The sequence below is a fragment of the Echinops telfairi genome, unplaced genomic scaffold (assembly GCF_000313985.2).
Source record: "Echinops telfairi isolate 266 unplaced genomic scaffold, ASM31398v2 ScPeMD7_7400;HRSCAF=8409, whole genome shotgun sequence".
NCBI classification, from domain to species: domain Eukaryota; kingdom Metazoa; phylum Chordata; class Mammalia; order Afrosoricida; family Tenrecidae; genus Echinops; species Echinops telfairi.
The window spans coordinates 49,148,895-49,173,427 of NW_022111300.1; the positions used below are offsets into that span (position 1 = coordinate 49,148,895).

The 24,533-nt window shown below is 45.3% G+C and overlaps 1 protein-coding gene across 2 annotated transcripts; it reads left to right on the forward strand.

Moving 5' to 3' along the window:
* The first annotated feature begins 211 nt into the window (after positions 1–211).
* Positions 212–14,243, forward strand: SERPINB12 (serpin family B member 12). Of its 2 annotated transcripts, none has more exons than XM_004703027.1 (7): positions 212–379; positions 2,758–2,892; positions 3,882–4,022; positions 5,418–5,535; positions 11,578–11,720; positions 12,146–12,313; positions 13,839–14,243. In XM_004703027.1, exons 1-7 carry the CDS (start codon positions 212–214, stop codon positions 14,241–14,243), a joined length of 1,278 nt encoding a protein of 425 aa, XP_004703084.1. The 2 variants fall into 2 exon arrangements, with proteins under 2 accessions (XP_004703084.1, XP_012860246.1); XM_013004792.1 differs by having other exon boundaries at positions 2,758–2,832.
* Positions 14,244–24,533: the final 10,290 nt, after the last annotated feature.

The following is a 24,533-nucleotide window of genomic DNA, read 5'->3' on the forward strand; positions in this document are numbered from 1 at the left end:
GAAAATGGACTTCTGTCTTGATCAATATCAATGTGGATGTCAGCATCTCTAAGTCAGGATGGAGATGATTACAGTTCTGCAGTCTTTAATAATAACAACATACTGGATTATTCTGTATGATAGTATCTTGGGCATTTCAAAGGAGAGTACATTGACTCTCCTCCAATGATATTTTTTCTGTTTCTGGTTTTAGCTTGTTACCAGTTTCACAATGGACTCCCTTGTTGCAGCAAACACCAAATTTTGCTTCGATCTTTTCCAAGAGATAAGCCAAAACGACCCTCACAGGAACATCTTTTTCTGTCCTCTGAGTCTCTCAGCGGCCCTCGGCATGGTCCGACTGGGGGCGAGAAGCAGCAGCGCTGATCAGATCGATAAGGTGAATATCTGCTGAGGTGCCTCGCTTCTCTCAGGCCCACACCCAAAGGGAGCTACTGGTCCCCTGAAAAGCTGGCTTGCTTCCTGCGCCTGGGGCTTGTTAGAGCCTGCTTCTGCCTCTGGGTTTCATTGTGTTTTCCCACCCCACCGGCTTGCTTTCTAACCTTCCAAATTCCTTCATTTGTCAAGGTGCACTCCCCCCCCCACCCCAGCCTCCTGTATGATGCCTCCATAGTCTTCCCGGATTTCCCAGTTAACTTTTACCTCTCTTTCTCTTTCTGCCGGCATGTTTGCCTTCCACGCCGTAACGCTCACTAACGCTATGTCCAGCACTTGAAGTCTGTGTGTACGTCTGCTTTCATCTCTCAGGAAGTCAGGACTCACGAAGCACCGACGATGGCTCTGGTGGCCTTGACTAAGGAGCTTGGCGTCATCTCGATCCCTCTTTCGCTCTCATCTCACAGCAAATTGTTCTAAAGTCCCGTGGACATTTCTTTCGAAATTTGTCCAGAGTCTAGTCCCCTCTTGCAGCCTGCTCTATCTAAAGCATCCTTACCTCTTTTCATTAATGCTGCCGTCATCGCTGATGGTGTCTTTTCTTCAACAGACAACACCGCTTCCGGACTTTGACCTAAGTCTGCCACTGTTTCTAATCTGTTCAAACCTTCCCGAGACTTTCCTAACAGTAGAAGCCTTGCAATTATCCATGAGGCTTTGAGGATCTGAATCCCGTTACCCACTCCCAGGCACTACACTCCAGGCACCATCGTCTCCATGGCTTCCTAATTTAGCCAGACACATCCTCCCTTAGGACCCTGCCTACTGGTTTCTTTTGCTTGGCTAGCTCTTCTCCAAGAGAACTGAGGGGCTAGCTTGCTTTCTGTTAAAAAATTGAACGCAAATCCACCTTCTTGTTAAAGTAGACTACAATCTCCTCATCTCCTGTTCGACTCTACCCTTAACCTCATCAACATCCCTCTGATCCCAGCTACTTTCCCCCTGCACATGATTGGTTTCTTCTAACAGAATGCCTGCAGTCATTATTCACGGTGTGTTTTGGTTTGGGACATGCCTTTCTCACATAACCAACTACAGGGCAGGAGTCAGGCCTAGAAAAATGCTTGGCTCCTAAGAGTCACCTAATAAATATTTGTAGAATGAATGAATGGGAGTGACAAGAACAAGCCCCACATAAATTGTATGGTACCAAGGTTGGCTTCTGATTTCCTTGAATCTAGTCTACATCTCACAAATTTATGCACAACTATGGCTGTTGAATCCTCAGTAGAGATGAGTTGGATCAATGGATGAAGGCAGTTTGTTTGAGATAATTCTGCTTTATTCTTTTACTTTGATTTGATATGTTATAGTTTTTTAGTTCCACCCATAAAACAACTTTGGAATGTGGTTCACATCCTCCAGTTCGGGTTTCGGGTTCTTCTTTTTCTGGATGCTTGGGTGTCACCTGCCAACACACCTGGTCTCCAGTGCAGTCCGGTCTCCCGTCTTTCTGTGATGCTTTGGACAAATGACTCTGCTGTCCTTTCTCTCCTGGTCGGTTTGAGGCTCTAGATCAGTGCTGTCCAACACACGTATAATATGAGCCACATAGACAATTAGAAACATTTTTATTGCTATATTGAAACAGTAAAAATAATGAAGTGAAATGAATTTTTAACGCTATATTTTATAAACTTAGTATATCCAAAGCATTATTCTTCTCAACCTGCTCTGGGTATAAAATGTGGATGAGATATATGACATTCCATTTTTTTTCTCTGAAACACAATCTTTCAAATTCAGGGAGTGTTTTATACCTTTTTTGTTGTTGCAGTGTGCCACCATATTGATTCCAATACATTTCCAGTCTGACTGGGCCCCTTTGCACACTCCATCAGAACACACATCTCCTGAATCCTCTGTGGAACCCACATGACCTTAGATTCTTCTAGTTTGGTTACAGGCATCGTTTCACGTGGTCCTGAGGGAGGAGCTTTCGGTATGATTGTGGTTAGCTGCGGTGGAGTGGGCCCCCAACTCCTGGTGACCCCTTGGAAAAGGGACCATGACGCAGCCTGCTCTTGCATCATCACCCAGATCAGCTCTAGATCATGACTTTGGAATGTACAGCGGCACAGGCCTTTCTCCATAGTCCATCTTAGTCTTGGAAGAGGAGCATATCCCACTGAACCACCTAGAATCCAACGGCTTCCCTTCTAGTCTTACGTCCCAACCACAGACTGAAGAAAGCTCCACTTTGCTGTAAACCATTGGTTGTTTGGCTGGATCAGCCAGCCTTGTTAACACACTTTAAATATTCTTCTGTTCAGACTTCCTACCACTGATATTACTTGAAAGACCCCATGCTATCCCACACAGGTGCTATACTTCAACGAATTTTCTCAGAATGAGAACGAAGAGCCAAACCCTTGCCTGAAGAGCAACACCCACGAGGTGGTGGATGACAGTGGTGTGGAAGGGCAGGAAAGGATGAAGGGGGCTCTGAATCTGCCGGTGAGTTCCACAAGCCACTGCCCCACATACCAACGAGCTGAGCCGATACTTGACTGTGTTTGCTGCCTGAAACATGACATCCCACTGCAGGTGACCTGTCACTCCTTTCTGATCATGCAGCCTTGTATAGGACCATGGCTTGAAACCAGTTTCCTAAAGAGTTGAATCTAGTATCTTCTTTTCACGATAAAGAAACATAGATGTCTCTCCCTCTACTCACCTGCTTTTCCAAGACACAGGTTCCAAAAGGGAGCCTGGTCCAGCATGAATGGTGGCGAGAGGGGGCCAGCTGAGGGATCCTTCTTGATCCCTCTACCCTCGCCTGTTCCCCTTCATGCGGAAAGCTGTCCTGGCCCTGAGGACTTTCAAGGGCTGTTTTCCAGCAGTTACAAAAAGATCTGCAGGCTAGAAAGCTTAGAGGAGAATGGAGCGAAGATCGTCTTGTACTCAAATCATTTTGAACGTAGAGAGTAATGAGAGTTGGTCTATAATATACCAGGCCTCCAGAAACTCTCCACCCCCCACCCTGTGTCTCGGTACAATCTAGGAGTCATGATGTCTCAGTGTGTCCGTCCTCTCCCTCCTCAGGTCTGTCCTTCTGAGCTTCCTCCCTTGCGAAGCAAAATCACATCTCATTATGCAGAGTGTTGGTAGCTGCTGTTAGGTTGGCTTCCAGCTGTCTAATGGGGGCCTCGTGCCCAGTGTGATTGGATCCTCGTGATCCACAGGGTTTCCCCAGCTGCTATTTGGAAGGAGATCACTAAGTCTTTCTTCCTAGTCTGTGTTAGTGTAGAAGCTCTGCTGAAACCTGGTTAGCCTCCCAGTAACACACAAGCCTCCGCTGACAGAGCAGCGCTGGCCGCCTGGGATGTGCACTGGCTGGGAAGTGAACCTGGGTCTTTCTCTTAGAAGGTGAGTGTCCTACCACTGGGCCACCGGCCACTCCCAATAATGACACTAAGATCACATATGGCTCTTGCTTCTACTAGGATGAACCTTCCAGTGATGGGAGTGGAGTTCTCAGCTGCTGCTTCGGAAGGCTCCTCTCTAAACTGGACCGAATCCGAGTTGACTACACTCTGAGTATTGCCAACAGACTCTACGGAGAGCAGGGATTTCCCATCTGCCCGGTGAGCTACGCAGGCCTGGGGATTAAAGCTATACCTCGGTGTGGTATTTTAAAAGGATTGAGTAGTCAGGTCACTTGCCTGCTGGAGCCTGTCCTGTGGGCTCTGGAGGGGGTGGGGGCTTTTGACCCACCTCTTTCTTTTCCACACCTCCCGGTTTCCTCCTCCCTCAGCCCACCCAAGCCTGTTGTGAGTGGCGCAAAGGATCAGGGCACCCCAAACCTTCAGAGCATCCATGGGTTTGACCCTCTTTCCCAATCAAAGTCCAGATGTACAGTACTTGGTAGCTCCTCTTGCAGTGGGCTCTCCTCAGGGGTCTTCACTGAATTACCTTTTGTGCCACAAGCAGACCACCCCCAATGAAACTGGACTTGCTAGACTGTGAGTCAGACCGACTCCTTGGCAGTGCACTTGGGTTTATGCTCCTGAGAACAGAGTGGTGTAGTGGGAGGAGACTCTACTCAGTCAAAAAAAAAAAAAAAAGCTGAGGTCTCTGAGGATAGCCAGCTTTGTGTCTGTTGTGACTTGTTTCCTGTTTCGCCACTAGAGGGAGGCACATCCTTAGCAATAAAAGTGAGGTGCGCCATCAGGGGCATTTAGAGGTCACAGTTAGTTTGGGGGGAGTCGGGGGCAGGGAATTGTGTTTGACCAAAATAAGTATGTTCTCTTACTGTGGAGATGGGAGTTTATACGTTGGGTGTTAACTCTTAAAAATGGTACAGTTAAGTCTTCTAAATTTCTTTTCTTCTTAAAAAAATTACTATTAATTGGGAGTTAATACATTTACATTCCATAGTTCAATCACAAGTTGAACTGTACAATTGCTACTATAATCAGTTTCCACACATTCTCTTTTTTCCTGGACTCCTTGACATCGTCTCCCTTGTACCCTCCCCCCACACTGTAGCCCCGTCTCCCCAAGAACCCTTATTCTGCTTGCTGTCCCTTTAGGTTCACCAGTCCTGGGTTTCATATAGTGAAGAACAGAAAGACACATAGCACAGCGTCATGACAGTGACCTCCAGTGACATAACACCTCTGAGGTCCACCTTAATAGGAAGGAACACAAACAAAACAAACATGAAACATTTCAATAGTTGTCTTGTGACCGTTCACATCGATTGCCTCAATAAAAGGATACCTAGTAGGAGAGGATCCTGTCTTTCAAACCCTGTTCTGCTTTATGAATAAACATTCCATATTCTAATCTGTCACTGCAAGGACAAAGTACCTCTGGCGAATGAATGCTTGGAATAACACCGGCAGCCTGGACCTCTGGGCGTCAGTGACAGGGACATCTTTCTCAGTAGGCTTTTGGGCGACTCATGGATGCTGTGCTGCTAGTAACTCAGCGATGGCACTTTATCACACGGTTTCCTATATATTCCAATGTCACAGGAATACTTGGATGGCGTGATTCAGTTTTACCACACCACAGTTGAAAGTATTGACTTCCGGAATGACACCGAAAAGTCCAGACAACAGATTAACTTCTGGGTTGAATCTCAATCGCAAGGTAAGAAAGAAAACAGCACATCGTGGCAGGTATTCCTGTGTATGGAAAAAAGAAATCCCTCCAGTCCAGCTCTTCAGGCTTCTGGTCTGTGGGGACCAGAGATGCCTGTGTGTGAACCGGGTTCAAGGTGGGTTCTGCAGGTGAAGCAGGTTACAGGGTGTAGATGCTGCTGCTACTGCATCTCCTTCACGATTGCTACTCTCTCATCCCAAAGCGGAAACATCTGGCGGTCAAGCACAGAGTCAGCAGAACGTGAACTGTCTCCCGTGTTTTAAAAGAATCAGTAAAAGTTAAGATGACAAAGAAATCCTAACTACTCACAGGGACCTGAAACCAATAATATCCCGATTGTAATGTGTTGTTGTTAGGAGCTGTCCGGTTCGTTGTCAATCACAGCGACCCCAGCCACAACAGAATGGAGTACTGCCCGGTCCTGCCCCACCCTCACAGCGGTTGCTATGTCTCAGCCATCCTTGCTGTTCCTATGGCAATCCATCCCATTGAGAGTCTTCTTTTTAGTAGATAATAGGCGTTTACAGGGTGGGGAGATGTTTGCAGATGATGGTAAGCAGTGATCATTTGCGTTCAACCTAGATGAATAATACTTTAATATATAAAACTCCCTTTGAGCCCTGTCTGGAGGCCATAAAGTGGAGTCTAAATGGACAACTGGACCAATAAACCACATCGGAGTAAGTGGAGACAAGATTGAGTGGATACAGATTTAATTTTACCCGGATTCACAGTCAATGCCCACGGAAGAAGCAGTCCAGGAATCAGATGATGCGTTGCCTTGGGCAAATCTGCTGCAAAAGCCTTCGCAACAGAGCTGAAAGCGAAGATGTCACTCTGAGGCCTGGGGTTCCCCCGACTCCAGCCATGATGTTTGCAATCCCCTTATATGCATGGAAAGGCTGGGGAATGAAAAAGGAAGACCCCCCAAAATGGATGCATTTGAATTAAGATGTCGGTGAGGAATATTGGCTAAACCACAGACGGCCAGAAGACTGCACTGTCTTGGAAGAAGCATAGCGAGAGTGCTCCTTAGATGCAAGGCGGGTGGGACTCAGGCTCACATACTTCGGGCATGTTACCAGGAGGGACCAGGCCCTGGAGGGAGAGGTCATGCTTAGTGAAACAGAGGACGCTCCTCCCTGAGATGGATGGACATGGTGGCCCCAACAGTGGGCTCCGACACAGCGAGGGCCGGGAGATGGACCCAGAACGGCGCTGTGGTTTGCTTGGTTGTACATGGTGCAGCTAGGGGCTCGAATAGGCTTGACACCCCCTCATATCAACAGTAAATAGACGAGACAGACTGTGCGTTGATTGCGTGTGTGGCAGAGAGTTGAAGTTGCAAGAGGGCCATGTGGCCTGTTGGACAGGACCTCCATGGGGGGTGGGGGGGCTTCTGAAGTGGCCATCCTGTCCCAATCCTACTTAAGCTAATCTGGCGCCATCCTTGCCTGCAGGAATCTCAGCTCATGAAACACACCAGCCTGAGTGCCTGCGGAGGAGGCCTCCGCGGTGAGCCTTTCGGTGAACTAGCTTCTCTCAGGGCCCTCCATCCAAATGCCCTCCTTCTAATCTTTTCCCATTGCTTACGCTGTTTCATAGCCCTTCCAAAAAACGTATGAGGGGCCGTTGGCTCAATAATTTGGTGCTTGGTGAAATGCCCACTGCTGCCTGGTTGTCGCCTGGCAGAGCCAGAGGTTCCACACTGCTGGGATGCCTGTCCTGAAACCTAACAGGAACCAAATGGCACTAGGGGTCTGCTGGCAGCTACCTAACCACAGGGACTCGGGGACTAGGGCCCTTGTTCGGTAGGCACGCGTGTAGAACAGCACAGCAGAATGGAGATGAGAGCTTGCCTTCATGGACTTTCTCCCCCTTGAGCGGAAGTCATTGTCGCATAGTTCTCAAGTTCATCTTCCCATCTAAATAGGTCCTCTTTGTTTCAGCATTCGTAAGGCTTTCGTCACAGTTTTGGACTTCTCTTTGTTTCTGTGGATTGATCCATATCATTTATTTAAGACCACACCAATTTTCAGTGTTGCCTATCTCATTTGCTCATAGAATCAAAACTCACATTATCTGAAAACTATCCATCGAAATAGCTATTGTTCTGTCATATTAGGGATTCTTATGTCCTATCCCTTAGATTTACAATATCTACCACACAACAAAAAGAATACAGATCATTAAAACAACAAACTCTATAGAGAGTTTCACACCTACAATCATTGTCTCTGTGTCTTCTGTTTATTTGTAATTAGCATCTAAATTCACATTGCCTTAAAAAGATCTGTTTTTTGTTATGCTTTTTTTGTCATTGGATTTTTGTTGTTGTTTTGCTTTCTTTTGTTGCTTGATTTTGCTCTGTCTTGTTCTTGTGCATGTTATTTTCTCCACAAGTCTGTCTAAATAAGATAAGTTGCATGAAAAATCTGGAGGAAAAAACAATGGGACTGACAGTTCCAGAGGGACATGGAAGAGGGGGAGATGGGGGGAAAGGAAGTGGTGTTAACAAACCCAGGGACAAGGGCACAACAAGTGATCCAAATTGGTGGTGAGGTGGGTGTGGGAGGCCTGGTAGGGCATGACCAAGGGTAATGTGACTGAGAGGAATTACTGTAACCCAAATGAAGACTGAACATGATAGTGGGGCAAGAGGAAAGTAAAAGGAAATAGAGGAAAAAGCTAGGAGGCCAAGGGCATTTATAGAGGTCAAAATAAAGGCATGTACATATATAATATATGTTTATATATGAGGATGGGGAAATAGATTTATGTGCATATATTTATAGGTTTAGTATTAAGGAAGCAGATGGACATTGGGCCTCCATTCAAGTACACCCTCAATGCAAGAATACTTTGTTCTATTAAACTGGCATTCCATGGTGCTCACCTTCCCGACATGATTGCTGAAGACAAAGTGGGTGCATAAGCAAATGTGGTGAAGAAAGCTGATGGAGTCCAGGTATAAAAAGATATAGTGTCTAGGGTCTTAAAGACTTGAAGGTAAATAAGCAGTCATCTAGCTGAGAAGCAACAATGCCCAATTGGAAGAAGCACACCTGCCTGTGTGATCACGAAGTGCCAAAGAGTTCAGTTATCAGTCATCAAAGAACAAAAAATCATATCATTGTGTGCTCACTTCCCCGATATGATCGCTGAAGATAAATGGGTGCATAAGCAAATGTGGTGAGGAAAACTGATGGTGTCCAACTGTCAAAAGATATAGCGTCTGGGGTCTTAAAGGCTTGAAGGTAAACAAGTGGCCATCTAGCTCAGAAGCAACAAAGCCCACATGGAAGAAGCACATCAGCCTGTGTAATCACAAGGTGTCGAAGGGATGAGGTATCAGGCATCAAAAAAAAAAAAAAAATCATACCATTGTGAATGAGGGGGAGTGTGGAGTGGGGACCTAAAGCCCATCTGTAGGCAACTGGACATCCCCTTACAGAAGGGTCATGGGGAGGAGATGAGCCAGTCAGCATGCAGTGTAGCAATGATGAAATATATAACTTTCTTCTAGTTCCTAAATGTGTCCTCCCCCTCATCCCCCACTATCATGATCCCAAATCTACCTTACAAAGCAGGCTAGACCAGAGGATGTACACTGGTACAGATAGGAACCGGAAACACTGGGAATCCAGGACAGATGATCCCTTCAGGACCAGTGATGAGAATGGTGATACTGAAGGGTGGAGGGAGGGTGGGTAGAAAGGGGGAACTGATTACAGACATCTGCATATAACCTTTTTCCTGGGGGATGGGCAACAGAAAAGTGGGTGAAGGGAGACATTGTACAGTGTAAGATATGACAAAATAATAATTTATAAATTATCAAGGGTTCATAAGGGAGGGGGGAGCAGGAAGGGAAGGGGAAAATGAGGAGCTGATGCCAAGGGTTTAAGGGGAGAGCAAATGTTTTGAGAATGATGACGGCAACAAATGTTCAAATGTGCTTGACACAATGGTTGGATGGATGGATTGCGATAAGAATTGTATGAGCCCCCAATAAAATGATTAAAAAAAAGAGTTGTATGAGCCCCCATTAAATGGTTATATTAAAAAAAGAGAACTCATCCAAGTACTGCTGTTTCTGGTATTGATCAAAGGGAATAAAGAGAAGCTCGAGAGGAGATCAGGCCAGGAGCGTTTCGGAAAGATGGCTCTATCACACGATGAGGAGGGCAGAGGGGATGTGACCAAGGTGGTTGAGAGAAGGTGCCATTGCAGCGGGCCAACAGGAAGGCACTGGTGGTTTGGCCTGGTTGGTAGTAGGGAAGGTGGTCAGAGTGAATGGGTTTGAGGGGAATTTGGAAGGAGTTGTCACGGAAGACCAGTAGTCCTGGGACAAGGACCCTGTGCTTGTAAAATGCAGAGGCAGCAGAAAAGAGGAAGACCGGCAACAAGACGGATTGGCACAGTGGCTGCAACAACGGGCTGAAACAGAAGAACAGTGTGGAGCTGGCACAGGACTGGGCAGCGTTTCATCTGTTGGACGTCGAGTCCCCATGAGTTGGAACAGTCTGGATGGCACCCAACAAGAGGGAGCCCAAGCAGCCGTACAACCAGGACTTCATCCAGGTGTTTAATGACAGCTGGAGATTTTCATTATTCAAAATGCAAATCGGAGTCTATATTATTACTCATGCCTCTGAATAACATGGGTAAATTATCTTAATGCAATTATGGAAATATGAGGGGTCCCCCCACCCACACCCAAATAGATTTTTTCCCAAAGCTATGTATTTAATTTTCTTTTTTACAAAAAAGGCTTCACTTTCAATCTCCATTACTCTCCTTATCACTCTCCACGACACTTAATACCTTTATGATTGTGATTCCATTCTTGGAAACCATTTTCAAACTCATCTGTTTGGATGGCTGATAGCACCTCCCTCATTTTTTTCTTCACCACTTCTACATCATCAAATCACTGTCCTTTCATGCCCCTCTGCATTCATGGAAGCTAAAAGAAGTCACATGGAGTGAGGTCAGGTGAGTAAGGTGCATGGAGCAAGAGAGGCATGCTCTTTTGGCCCCATACTGGCACATTGAGCTGGCTGCATGAGCAGGTGCATTGTCATGGTGGCAAAATCAGTCCATCATGTGCCACAAATCTGGCTTTTTTTGTCGCACACTGCTAGGCAATCTTTTCAGAACCTCTAAACAGAAAGCTTGATTAACAGTCTGACCTGGTGGAACACCCTCCAAATATACTATGAGTCGACGTTTTCTGTCTGTTCGGGAAGTTGATGAATGCATAGAGCGAGGTTTGTCTTCAGGCAACATTTCACCTCTTTTGAAATGAGAAAACCACTTGTACACTTGAGTTTTTCCGATAGTGCTGTCCTTGTAAGCTGTGTTCAACACACAGCAGTTTCTGTGGCATTTTGTACAAGCAGGAAACAACATTTCACCACTGCATGCTGTTCTCTTCAATCGGCCATCACAAAAAACGAAGTTGGATTGAAACTGGTTTTGTGAAAAAGTTCACAGTGACCAGATTGAACCTTCCCAAGCGATGCCACTGGGTGCACTAACTCAGAGTGAGTTGCTAGATGCTCACCTAGTGGGAAAAATGCCTTCTATAAAAGCTCCACTCAGTGGAGCCTTTTTTCAGTTTTTGTTTTGGTACCCCCTCATACATATACACATAGACGTATTTATGTACATAGAATCTGACTGATACATAAGATCAGAAATTTACTCAACAGTTCTTTTCTCAAGGAGCTTATAATAAAATCAAGCGGTGTGATTGGTCCTTTGCATGGCATGCCGTGGTATAAGATGTCTGATGGGAAGTGTTCAACCACTCCTGTGAGAGAGAATCAGAGGCTCCTTGACCTTTAGAATCGGCACCTCCCATCCTGGGTGGTGAATGCTCCTTCTCTCACCCCAACTCCAGAATGACCACTTCACCCAGGACTGTGAGTGGGAATGACGCCCTCTCCAGCGTGGGTGTGATAATCTGTTAGTTTTCACTCTGTCTACGTGAACGCCTTTGATAGTAGGCTTTTTTTTTTTTAGGTAAAATCAAGGAGCTCTTCAGCAAGGACATGATCAGCAATGCGACCGTGTTGGTGCTGGCCAACGCTGTGTACTTCAAGGCCAAATGGGAGAAAAGCTTTGACTGTCAAAACACAGTTGACGCCCCTTTCTTTCTGAAGGAGGTACTCTGTCGGAACACGTGGTTTCTAGATAATCCGAGCCTAGTGTCCACTCAGAATCATTTGGCAGTCGTATATTTACATGTAAAATGTAGGTCTACAGGCGGTGGCTTCCATTTATAACACGAACCTAAAGGTCTTGAGCATTTTGGTGTCAGGCACTGGACTGAGCATTTTCTAGCCAACCTTAAATGTGCCAGCCACCATCGTCCAAGAAGCTGGTGGTAGGGAGGGGGCTAAGTCAGGGGTGGGGGTGGGACTTTAATCAGTGGAGGTGAGACTCCCAGAGGTCAGCACTTCTGATCCAGAGCCTTTCCATCTTAACTGCACTTGCCCGATTCCAGGGGTGTCGGCAGCCAAGAGGCTAAGGCATTGTGAGTTTGTGAGTTTATCATGGCAACCCAGGGCTCCCTCTTTGTCAACTGCAGAAGGAAAAGAAGACTGTCAAGATGATGAACCAAAAGGGCCTCTTTCGAATTGGCTTCATCAAGGAGCTGCAGGCACAGATCCTGGAAATGAGGTACATCAAGGGGAAGCTCAGCATGTTCATCCTGCTGCCATCGGCCTCTTCAGACAACCTGAAGGGACTGGAAGAGGTAACGATTTTCTCGTCTCTGCGTGTTTAATGACAGGCATTTAGAACACCACATTCCCTGCTACCTGTGGTGCTGAGGAAGGCTGAACTATCAGAGGTAGACAAGAATACAGAAATCAGAAGCCAGATAGCCAATCAACTCTGGCAGTTGGCAGCACCGTCCCGTCCCCCCCCCACCCCCATTTTGGGTGTGTCAGCGTAGAACTGTGCTCTGTGGGCTGGTGCTTCACTGTGCTTTAATGGCTGGTGTTTCAGTAGAGACCAGATCTTTCTTAGCAGTCTGAGAAGCCACTTACTCCTCCTGTGTTGAAATCTAAAGAGGACATTTTCACTTGAACTTCATAGCTTTTTGTAAATTGTCCCCTCCCCCCCCAAAGGAATCAGAATGGTGAGTGACATCCTGTTGTCCTTGTTAGATGCCTACGAGTGGGGTCTGACTCATCACAACTCTATGCACAGTGGACCAAAACACTGTCGGGTCCTGCACCATGCCTAAGGCCATTGCTATGTTTGAGACCATTGTGGCAGCCACGGTGTGAATTCATCTCCTGAGAGTCTTCCTTTCTTTTGCTGGCCTTCTACTTTACCAAGCAGGATGTCCTTTTGCCAGGGACGAGTTTCTCCTGATAACATGCCCAAAGCATGTGAGATAAAGTTTTAGCATCCTTGCTTCTAGGCAGCATGCTGGCTGTTTTACAGAACTGGAGGTCGCTTTCAGAATGTGAAGGTCCAACTCTCCTAATGGATGAGCTGAGCGCTGCTGGCCGGGCACACTAATCGTCTGCAGTCACAGCACACTGGAGCCCAGGATGTCCCATAACTTTTTCTAAAGAGGAGAGAGATTAGGTTGGAGGAGCTTTAAGTGAAATCAAAGCACTTAGGCAAAGACCTAGATGCTCGTCAATAAGTGTTGACATCGATTCAGTTGCTGTGGAGCACTTGGGCCTTCCTTTCAGGCCCTTCAGCGGAGCCTGTGCTTGTTCTTGGTTACATTGAGCCAGTTGTGGCTCTGGCAATCCACTGTGCCGTGGAAGGTGGTACCTGGTCCTGCACCACCCTCCCAATTGTTGCTGTGTTTGAGTCTATGCCTGAAGCCACTGTGTTCATCTACCTCACGGAGAATCCACCCCCCCAACCACCCCCCCGACTACAAGCATGATGTCTTTTTCCAGGGACTGATCTGTCCTGATAATATGTCTAAAATTTATGAGACGAAGTCTCACCATCCTTGCTTCTAAGGAGCAATCTGGCGGTACCTTGTTGAAGACATATTTGTTTATTCTTCTCACCGTCCATGGCATATTCAGGATTATTCACCAATATAAGAATTGAAACACAGCAAATTTTCTTCCATCTTCCTTAATCATGGTCTAGATTTTACACGCATATTATGTGATTGAAAAGAATACCATGGCTTGTGTCAAGAGCACCTTAGCCTCCTAACTGCCAGCTTTGCTTTTTAACACTTTAAGGAGATCGTCTGCAGCAAACCTGACCCTAAATATTGTTTCTCTTCTCCCCTGTAGCTTGAAAGTAAAATGACTTATGATAAAATAATGACTTGGACGAGCTCTGAACATATGTCAGAAGAGCAAGTGGTTGTGTCCTTCCCCCAGTTAGCCCTGGAAGACAGCTACAATCTCAATTCTATTCTGCAAGACATGGGCATTGTGGATATCTTTGATGAATCCAAGGCGGATCTTTCAGGAATCTCTTCCAGCCCCAATGTGTTCCTGTCGAAGATAGTCCACAAGACATTCTTGGAGGTGGATGAAGATGGCACCCAGGCAGCTGCAGCCAGTGGGGCAGTTGTTGCTACAAGATCAAAGACGAGCTATGAGACATTTAATGCCAACCGCCCTTTTCTCTTTTTCATCAGACACAACAAAACTCAAACCCTCCTCTTCTATGGCAGGGTCTGCTCTCCTTGAAAGGAGGGTAGCGTCTCATATTGGGAGCTGGCGGAATACGGCCATGCGTGCTTTCCAGCTCATAATTCAGGCACTGACTGCGTTGCCTTCACAGCTCCATCCTCTCTCCAATGCTTACAGGTGCTTGTCTTCATCTTTGTCTCATTCTCACATGAGGCCATTAGTTTTGAAGTGTCCTTTCTCCCTCCCTATCCTCTCTACCACCCACAGGTTTCAAGCATTCCCATTCACTCCCATTGACCTGAAGACCAACATGATTCAGAATGAGGTTGATCTGATTGAAGTTACTTAGGTTCTTGAAAGCTCAAGAACCACTGGACCACTGCTGAGTGATGGCAAAGTCAGAAAACACTTTAACATGGGCAGTAAGAGGAAATGCTTCCATGAAAGCCCAACTCTGTTTCCACAGCAGTTGAATAGAGCTGAGACTCCTGCCTCTCCCTCTTCAATTTCATGGAAAGTGTCCTGTGAGGTGCTTCTCACTTGGGAGGAAGCAGGACTTGGGATGAAGTCCTACACAGTCCTCACTTTTAACAGGGTAGGAGAATGGCACTTGTCTTGTGGATTTGATCCAAGAGTGGTCGGTGGATTTACAAGAGATTGACCTCAGTTTTCCTTATTGAGTCTCACAGGGCAACACCAACAAACACAGCCCTCTGCCCCACCCTCAACTCCTTCTTCAAGGTATTCCCATCGGCAATTATTCTTAACTACCTAGCTGCTGAGTTTCGGGGGAGGAGACTGCCTTCTCTGTAGAGTGCTGGGTTCCCCCTCCCCTCTGTATTCTTATTCTCCTGAATTCATTCTCTTGACACATTTTCTTTATTCTCAATAAATATGACATGACATATTTACCTACTCCTCAATTATAGATATGGTTAGGTTCTAACCACAAGGTTTTATGTGAAAATTGACATTATGTGAAAATGGAGGATTACCACATCAAACCATGAGATGGAAGATGACCATATCTTTACATAATTGTCAAATGTCATCATTATATGACTGCCAAACCATTGAGAATCGTGGACCAGCCAGGTTGATATATAGCTCTAACCATTATAGTCTCCGGCCTTGGTGTTTGTTACTGCCTGACATATATTTCTAATGTGCAAAATAGTCAGAGAGTAGATTTTTGTTTTTTTACTATGGTCATGAATGCAAAATGTAGGATTATGAGATAGGTGTTAAATGAGGAATAGTTATATTCCTAATCACTCAAACTTGATCCATAATAAAGTCTCTTACCAAAAGTCTCTATACACTTGAAGTTTAATGTATAAAATGTTAATGTGTATATTCGAATACAGTACGTTTTCCTTCTAAATGATATTTTATAGCATGCACACCAAAGAACACCTTAGGTATAGATGGGCAAAGATTATTTAAGAAGCAATCAAATGCACAAAGTGTGATTGCAGCCCACACACTCTGCAGACACATATAGGTTCTGAATCGTTCTATGTTCAAAATTAAATAAATGGGAAAAATGATAGGGTTACGAAAAAATAGGGCCAAGTAAGGAAGAGTTACACAATGCTATAGATGAGAAAGAGAGAGTTCAAAAATGATTTATGGCAAAAGCTAGTGGCATAATTTGGAAAAAAAAGATAACAATTATGACATCTATGATATTGTAGCAAAAATCCATGAAGACAAATTATCACCAGGTGTTAAGGAACTTAGTGGGAAATACAAAGACTGCGAGGAAATGAAACTGCATCTGGAGGCTATAAATCGATGTTGGAGATGCTGATCATTTAACCGTTCATCACTTTCTTACAAACGTGAACCTTGTTGCAAAGCATAGTAAACAACAAGGAGGAAGTTGGTAGATGGAGATCAAGAGCAGAAAGTAAACTCAAACTTAATAACTGGTGCTTCTGAGAAAGAAGGCAGATTGATTGGCATGAATACAATAGTCAAAGACATGATAGAAGAAAACTTTCTTAGAAAGTCATATGATTATGTTGATTATGTTATCTTTTCCAAGAGAACGAAATAAAAATAAATATCCCGAAACCTTTAGAATGAAAGACTGAGAAAGTAATCTTACTTGCTTTGGGGCAGACAAGGAAACTTTGTCTGTAGGTTTGTGGGGAGAAATACATGACTAAGTCATCTAATATTCACTCAGCTTTTGGGGGAGAACATGCTCAGGTATAAATATACCTGTGAGTACAGGTATGCTTTATTCTCAGCAACTAGCACCAGGATAATTATTGCTTATGTTGTTGTTGTGTGCCGTTGAGTTCATTCCAACTCAGAGCAATGATTTATAACCGAGTAGAACTGCCTCATAGAGCTTTCTCGGCTCAATCTTTAGGAGCAGATTGCCAGATCCCTTCCCTCATAGAGCAGGTTTGAATTAAATGCCTGCATTTTTGAGTAGAACCCAGTGCAAAAAGGTCTATGAAGAAATTTCTTCTGCAAAACTGTGATTTCAATACAACAGTCAAAGGAAGAAGATAAACTCCTCATTTTGAATTCTCACCATGCCCCAAGATTTCTAGCAGTATGACTCTTTCTTAAGCAACACATACACACACACACACACACACACACACACACACACAAATGTTGGCTTAAGGCCTAGGGCATTTTAGTAACCAGAAGAATACTGCAGTCATCAACTCTTTGTGGCGTAGTGCTTCAGTACTAGGCTGCTAACCTCAAGACTGATAATTCAAACCTAGCCAGTGGCTCTCTGGACGAGAGAGCTGGTCATGTTTCTGCGAAGACTGCAGTTTAGAAAACCTGATGGGGCGGTTGGACTTTGTTACCTGGAACCTTTTTGATTTGGAGGAACTTTCTCGACAGCCCTTAATAACATGACCACAACACTACAATGGGGTGTTTTTGTCTGCCAGTGTTGTCTAAAAACATTAGATGAGAGGGCTTCAAAAAGTTTGAAGAAAAATTCCATGATCTTTCAACTCTGTTTGTCCATGAAATTTTTGAAGAACTAATCTCTCAGTCATCCCGAGAGGTTGTTGTTCCTAGTTGTCATTGACTTGGTTCAATGACAACATTATAGTTAACAGAAGGACACAGTACCTGGTCCTGTGCACCCTCACCATTGTTGGTATATTTGTCACCATAGAAGCAGCCAAGAGGTGGTGCTGTTGTTGTGAGGATCCAGCTCATAGTGACCCTATGCACAACAGAATGAAACACCATCCTATGCTAGCCTCACAATTATTATGCTTGAGCCCATTACTGCAGCCACTGTATCCATCCATCTCCTCGGGGATTGTCCTCTTCTTCACTGCCCCTCCCCTTTACCAAGTATGATGCCCTTTTTCAGTGACTGCTCTCTCCTGACAACATGTCCAAAGTATGATGTGAAGTTTTGCCATCCTCTCCTCTGAAGAGTACTTTTCCCAGGACAGATCTGTTTGTTCTTTGGGCAGTCCAGGGTACTTTCAGTATTCTTCGCCAGCACCATGATTCAAAGGCATCCATTCTTCTTTGGTCGTCCTTATTCAATGTCCACTTTCCACATACATCTGGGATGATTGGGCCGGGTGCACCTTAGCCCACCTTTGCTCTTCAGCATTTTAAAGAGACGTTGTGCCGCAGATTTGCTCAAAGTGATGTGTTCTCTGATCTCTTGACGGCTGCTTCCATGAGCATTGATTGTGGATCCAAGCAAGATTGAATCCTTGACAACTTCAATTTCCCCCCCCCTGTTTGTCATAATGTTACCTGGTGGCTCAGCTATGAAGATTTTGGTGTTGTCTGATTACAATATTCAGTTGTCATCGATATGGAAGGCGGCAATCCTTGATCTTGAGAGGTAGGTTATTGTTATTATCCACCCTTCACACATGGGGAAACCAAGGCACAGAGGGTTAAGTTGCTTTCCTCACTCATCCAGCTAGAGTGGTTGAACTAGAGTTTGAACTTGACGGTCTGACTCCAAACAAGTCCATGCTCTTAACTGCTGTCCTATCCTCCTAAAAGGAAATAGAGACTCTCAAAGGCCATTTGTTTTCCGTTCTTTATTGGCAGAGGTGAACTTGGAGGACATGGGTGTACCCGAGATAAACAGTTCTGAGTGGGGGAGCAGGTCTAGAGCTGAGTGTTCTCATGCTCTTTTAGATTGGAGGAGGACGACTTGGGGGACAGAGGAGCATGGGACAGGCTACTACTGTGGCACCAGGTGGAGCATGGCAGTGGCAGCTGTGTTTCCCTTCCCCTGCCTTGGGCCACACTGTGAGCTGCAGAGGCAACTGCTAGTAAGTGTGTCTTCCTGAGTCATAAAGGCATATCAAGATTTGCCTGGCAACATCAGAGAGGAAGAGAAGTTTGCACCCCAGGTTTATGAGCTGCTAATATGTTTGAGAACTCATCCAACTCCTTCTCCCAGCTGTCAATTGCCAAAACAAGATGTGGTAACCCAAACAGCTTTGGCAGACAGCCCAGCGACAAATCTCAAGCACAAGCATGAAGATTCTGCCTAGAATCACCAAAATTCTGAAGAAAACCACCCCCAGGCAAGAAGGAAATCACCCCAACACAGTCAACAGGCCAAACGCGGGGCTTCAAATATATCAGCGACATAATTAATGACCTCCGTAAAATAAGATCAGGGCATTATGGAAAGACTCATTTAGAGCACTTTGAGACAAAGTTAATACTTACCAAGGACCAATAAGCGGTCAAATAGCCCAGTGAGCACAGCTGAGGTGTCCATGGGAACCTGAGCTATAGAATTGGACAAAACACAGAGCCCAAAGATAATGAGTTAGAAGACATTTAAAAACCCCCAAACAAACAAAACATCAAGAAAATAAATAAAAAACCCAAGAATCATGCTTGATAGATTAAGAAGTCCCAAGATTCGTTAGTGGGTAATTCTGGAGGACAGAACGGAAACCACTGAGCTCAGGAAGTACTCAAAGAGATAATACAAGAAAACGGTACAGAATTGAAAAAAAATCATGTATCCTTTGATGAAAGGGTTCAGGGAAAACCCACATTTCTGCATTTTCACCAAACTATAGAAAATCAAGAGAAAAAGAAAGAAAACCCCACAGAGGTTCTTTGGGAAAGTAGAATTTTCAAAAGCACCCATATCTGCGGGCCAGTGAAACGGAAAAGCCACACACATGCTCCGCAAGCAAGATGCCTGCTCTTGAAAAGACCTGAGAAAATCCTAAGCTTCCACACGGGGCAGTTCAACATATGACAATCAGTCAATGCAATACACCACCTTGATAGAACAAAGGGGGGAGAAGTCACGTGATCATCCCAACTGATGTTCGTCAAGCACGTGGTCTCACCTGGAGACCAGCTGCAGTCTGGCCTCAAGGGGAGCTCTGCGGCACACAGGGCTGCTCAAAATTTGTCCCTGGTGCCAGGAGGCTGACCTTCCAATTCCCTGTTCCCGAGTCATGCATTGAGGAGTGAGCTGCTACATAGCTTCTCAGGCAGCTGGCTGCCACCGAAGTGAGCACAGTTCATCCGAGGAAAGGACAGCTGCAGATCATGAGCTGACATGACATCTGGGTGGCCATGCTCTGACTAGGAACGGGACTCTGGTTAGGGTACTGACAGCACCCATTGCCACACAATGGGCTTGCAGAAGGAAAATGTCCCAAGCGAGTGCCAGTTTCCGGCCTGCAGAGGTGGAGCCAGAACTCTGAGTTCAGGGAAAGGGTGGAGAACCCATCAGGACTGGGGTTAAACGACAAGAACATCCCTGCGTTACTAACCTGCGATTTGTGGATAACTCTTCGTACAGGTCTTTGTAGCCACCAGTCCCACGTCTGTGGATGTAACGGACTCTTGATGGAAAATATTTGCAGGAAATATTTGGGTGGGGGGTTAACATACATATAAGTGGTCAAAGCCATCTCCCAAAGGCTAGGAGGAAGCATAAAGTGATACTCTCAGAGGATTTACCTGGGATAAGCTATCTTACGTAACCTAGGGGTTTTTTGAAAGGTGCCCTGTTGGTGTGGTGGGTTAGACACTGGGCTGCTCACGGAAAGGTCATGTGTTCCAATCTGCCAGCTGCCCTTCAGGAGAAAGAGGAGGAAGCTGTTGGCTCCTGCTGGGAGTTACAGTCTCTGAAACTCAGCACAGGGTCAGGCCGCGTCAGAAGAGACCTGCTGGCACTGGGCGTTCGAGATGATGTAATGTGTACCGGAGGATGCGCTAGGTTTGGTGCAAATCCTATGCCTTCTTAGGTAAGGGTCTTTAAGCATTCTGGATTTTGGCATCTCCAAGGACTTGGAAACCATCACTTCCATAAGTCTATTCTTGCCCTTTAATATGGTGCAAATTTTCCCTCACTTTGAAAGGATTGAACCAGCCACTAGTTACAACGAATCCCTCCTCATAACTGCACTAGAGCCTTTTCTTGCATTAAAGAAATGATAAATAAGAGCTGTTTGGACCTATTTAAACTTAACTACAAATTCAATTAAGAGAGACACACTTTAGGATGTCTCGTTTAGTACTCAGGGATTGGCTATATTTTGGAAAAACTGTTCATAGGCTTTAGCTCATCTAAGGCTCATGGTAGAGCTGCTAAGTAGAAGAGGCCATGGGAGTTTTCCATTTCATTGTCATGGAAACCACAACCCAGGAGGCACTCAACTACATGTGTCTTGAAGTTGAAACTGCAAATAAGTTGAAACAGTGTTTTCATTTTTTTGACGTGTCAACATCAGGTTTATAACAATAAAGGGCACGTATGCATTATCCCTAAATTGGAGTTTTGTTACCCGGGGAGACCTACTGTCCTAGAAGCCTGCCAACCTATGCTGCTGTTGCCAGTTGCCTTGGAGGTGGTTCCAGCGCACAGGGACCCCGTAGGTGCACAGCACAACAGAAGGAAACATGGCCCAGTCCTGTGCCATCCTCACAATTGCTGTGTGTGCGCCCATGGGTGCAGCCACCGTGTCAGTCCATCTCTCTGAGGGGTTTTCTTGTTTGCGCTGACTTTCTACTTGACCAACCACAGGTCTTTTTGTCCCTGACAACTTGTCCAAAGTACGTGAGAGAAGCCTCCTCGCCCTAGCTTTCTGGGTTTTCTTTGTTCTAGACTGATGGGTTTAGTCTTCTGGCAATCCACAGTACAGCCAATGCTGTTAACCAGCACCGGAATTCACTAGATGGGGATATTAACACGCAGCGCTATTGTTGATGGGAGTCGAAAACCCAATCCTTCTCCAGCAGAGTTTCAAGCTGGTGGTTTGAACTGCCCCCCATGTGGATCGAGGGAAGCCCAACACTGAATCACTACACCACTAGATCTCATTTCACAGGTTTTCAGGGTTAACTCTAGAACTAACTGTTAATTCTTTTAAAAATTGTACTCAATTTTAATTTTTCTTACGACAATTCAAAACTGAAGTTAAATATTTTAAAGCATTGGGTTTGCTTAAAGAACTGCAATAAAAAATTGGGGGTGAAGGGTAGGGGGAAGAGAGGGAGAGGAAGGAAGAAAGGAGCAACCGATCGCAATGATGGACACATAACCATACACCCCTCTACAAGGCGAAGAACAATCGAAAACATGGGGGAAGGGAGACAGCAGTCGGTATGAGAGATGAAAATAATAATGTACAATCTATTAGGGGGTTATGAGGATGGCGGGGAGGGAGGTGGGGGAAAGAGCTGATACCAAGGGCTCAATGGAAAGTAAATGTCTAGAAAAGAGTGAGGGCAACATATGTACAAACATGCCTGATTCAATTGATGTATGGATTGTGGTAAGAGTTGTACGAGCCCCCAATACGATGATTTAAAAAAAATTGGGGATAGAGAGAGCAAATTTTGATCCTGTGCTCTTACCCCTGACATTACAGCCGGTGTGCAGCCAGGGTGGGGGGCCCCTTCTAGGACTTGCTGCTTAGCAACCAGCTAAATAGACACCCCCTTTACTAAAGACTAAGGTGAAGGCTGATCCTCATGCTGCTTGTTTTAATGAGGTAGTAGAGACGGAGGGGTGCTTCAGGGCTGGCAGGAAACAGAAACACCGAAATTTGGAGGTGCATGTTCCCACTGAGTTTTATTTTGTTTTTGTATTGTTACTGTTTTTCTGAAGGCAGTGAGCTTCTTAGAGGAATGAATTTCAGGCTCTTAGCACGGAGAAGTTGGCCTGGTACAGGGAATCAACAAATGCCTACTGAACGGATGAAAGCTAGGGATTTCCTAATTAATGAAGCACTTGAGAAGAAGGTGTGTGTGTAGCTTCATGGCCATACTTTTCTTAAACTTCCTCCTTCTCGTCTCTCAAGATCATTTCCATTATTTCCTTCTTCCGAGTTGTCATCCCTAAGCCATACAACTGCGCAACGAGCTTTACTACCGAGAACAGGCCTGTCAGGACATACGTCTACCTGTCTTGGGTAAATCCAGTATGACTTTAGTTCTGGTTTTCATGAGGCTATAAACCATGGCTCCAATCTGGTTGCTCATTGCAATCACCTGAGCAATAAAACTCTGATGCCTGGTTTTCACCCCAGAGATGCTGATCCAGTTGGATTGGGTTGGGGCCTGGTCACACATGGGTTTTAAAGTCTCCTAGAGGATTCTGGAGGCCTGGTGGTGCAGTGGTTTCGTCCTGGGCTGATAACTGCAAGGTTAGCAATTCCAAGCCACCAGCCGCTCTTCAGTAGAAGACAGGTGTTCGACTCCTGTCAAGTGTCGCAGTCTCAGAAACTCACAGAGGCAGTTGCGGTGGGTCAACATTGACTCCACGGCAGTGAGAGGGGATTCTAATTCTAAAGGTGGGAAGCACATCACGAAATAGTCTTTCCAGACGGGGTCCAAAATTGTTAGGGATGAAGACCCTCTTATGGATCTCATCCTAACTTGGGTCAAGCTCCTTTGGACAGGTCCATTCTAATGATCTTTTATAGACCAAGATGGAACTCCTCCTTTTAATCTTGTTTTGGTCTCTGCTTCATTTAGGTCACTTCTAATTGGCCTCCCCTTTCAACAACAGTAACAACAAACGTTCTAAGAGAGTTTGAACGGGGCTTAGAGCTTGTTCACATCAGTTTGAACCCCTCCTGAGAATGTTCATTTTCCCCCCAGAAATGCAGAATCACAATCTACGTTGTCACGAGATCCCTGGTGTCCTTATGGAATTCCATGTGATTATTACACATACAATCTCTAAGACTTCTTATATAGATGAGAATTGTTGTCTAAGGGGACCTATAAGACTCATATTTTCTTGGGTGGGGGATGCATGTTTTTCTGTATATGAAATCCAGGATAGGAAAATCTAAAGAGACAGTAACTGGATTAATGGTTCCTTGAGAGTGTGGCAGGGGAGGTTGGACGCTAACAACAACAGGTACAAGAAAGAAGAACATGTTCTAAAACTGATTGTTGTGATGATTGTCCAGCACTCCTTGGTATTACTGAAACATGGAACTGCATGACATGTGAAATCTATGCCAATAAAGCTGTTAGTAAAAAGATTCATAAGTCACTTGAGAAATCTGGGTGAAGCCCAGATTCTGGTCCAGCCTCTCTTGGAGTGGAAATGTAAACACCCAGCAGGTGACTTCGAGCCCTGACATTCTGCATCCCGAGGCGGAGAGATGTCTAAAGTGCTCACAGCCCCATGACTGGCAAGGTCAAGGGCACAACTTTCTGGCCACAGTGGGGAGCAAAAGCCTTCCGTTTTGTCATAAAGCTTCCATACTCAATTTAATAGGGTTATTATCATTGAGAAACTCAAGGTTGTTTCACTGGAAATGCAGACTCTGATGAATAGGGAGAGGCAGGGAGCTATAAATTCAGGACTTCAGCTGCTCGTTTTACATATGCTTCCTAGCGCCTTGCCCAACTACCTGTTTGTCTGAATGCCAGGTAAGTCTGCCTTTGGCTCCAACATAAAGAATCCTGTCTGTGGGGCAGCAATGTTCAAGGATCTGAGATGAATTCTGTGGGCCTGGACTTTCCTTTTGGGGGCTTGATTTCATTCAGTTCCCAGCTGGCTGATCACATGCCTTTCTCATCTTCATTGACACCAGCTTCTTTCACGGTCCTGAGTTAACCTGCAGGCACTCATGTACCTGGGGCTGAGACACCACCTGGCGTGGCGGATGTTGGGGAGCCTTAGCAAGGGTAGGCTTAAGAGACCCAGTCCCCTCAAGTGTGTGGGCTTTTCAGAAAATTTTGCTCTATTAAATAATTTTAAATTAGCTGGTGGTAGATAGATAAACATAAAATAATGTTCTTATTCCTTTTTAGTAAAAAAAAAAAAGAATTACTTTAAAAAAGTTATTCGTTTGTGTGTGTGTGTGTGTGTGTGTG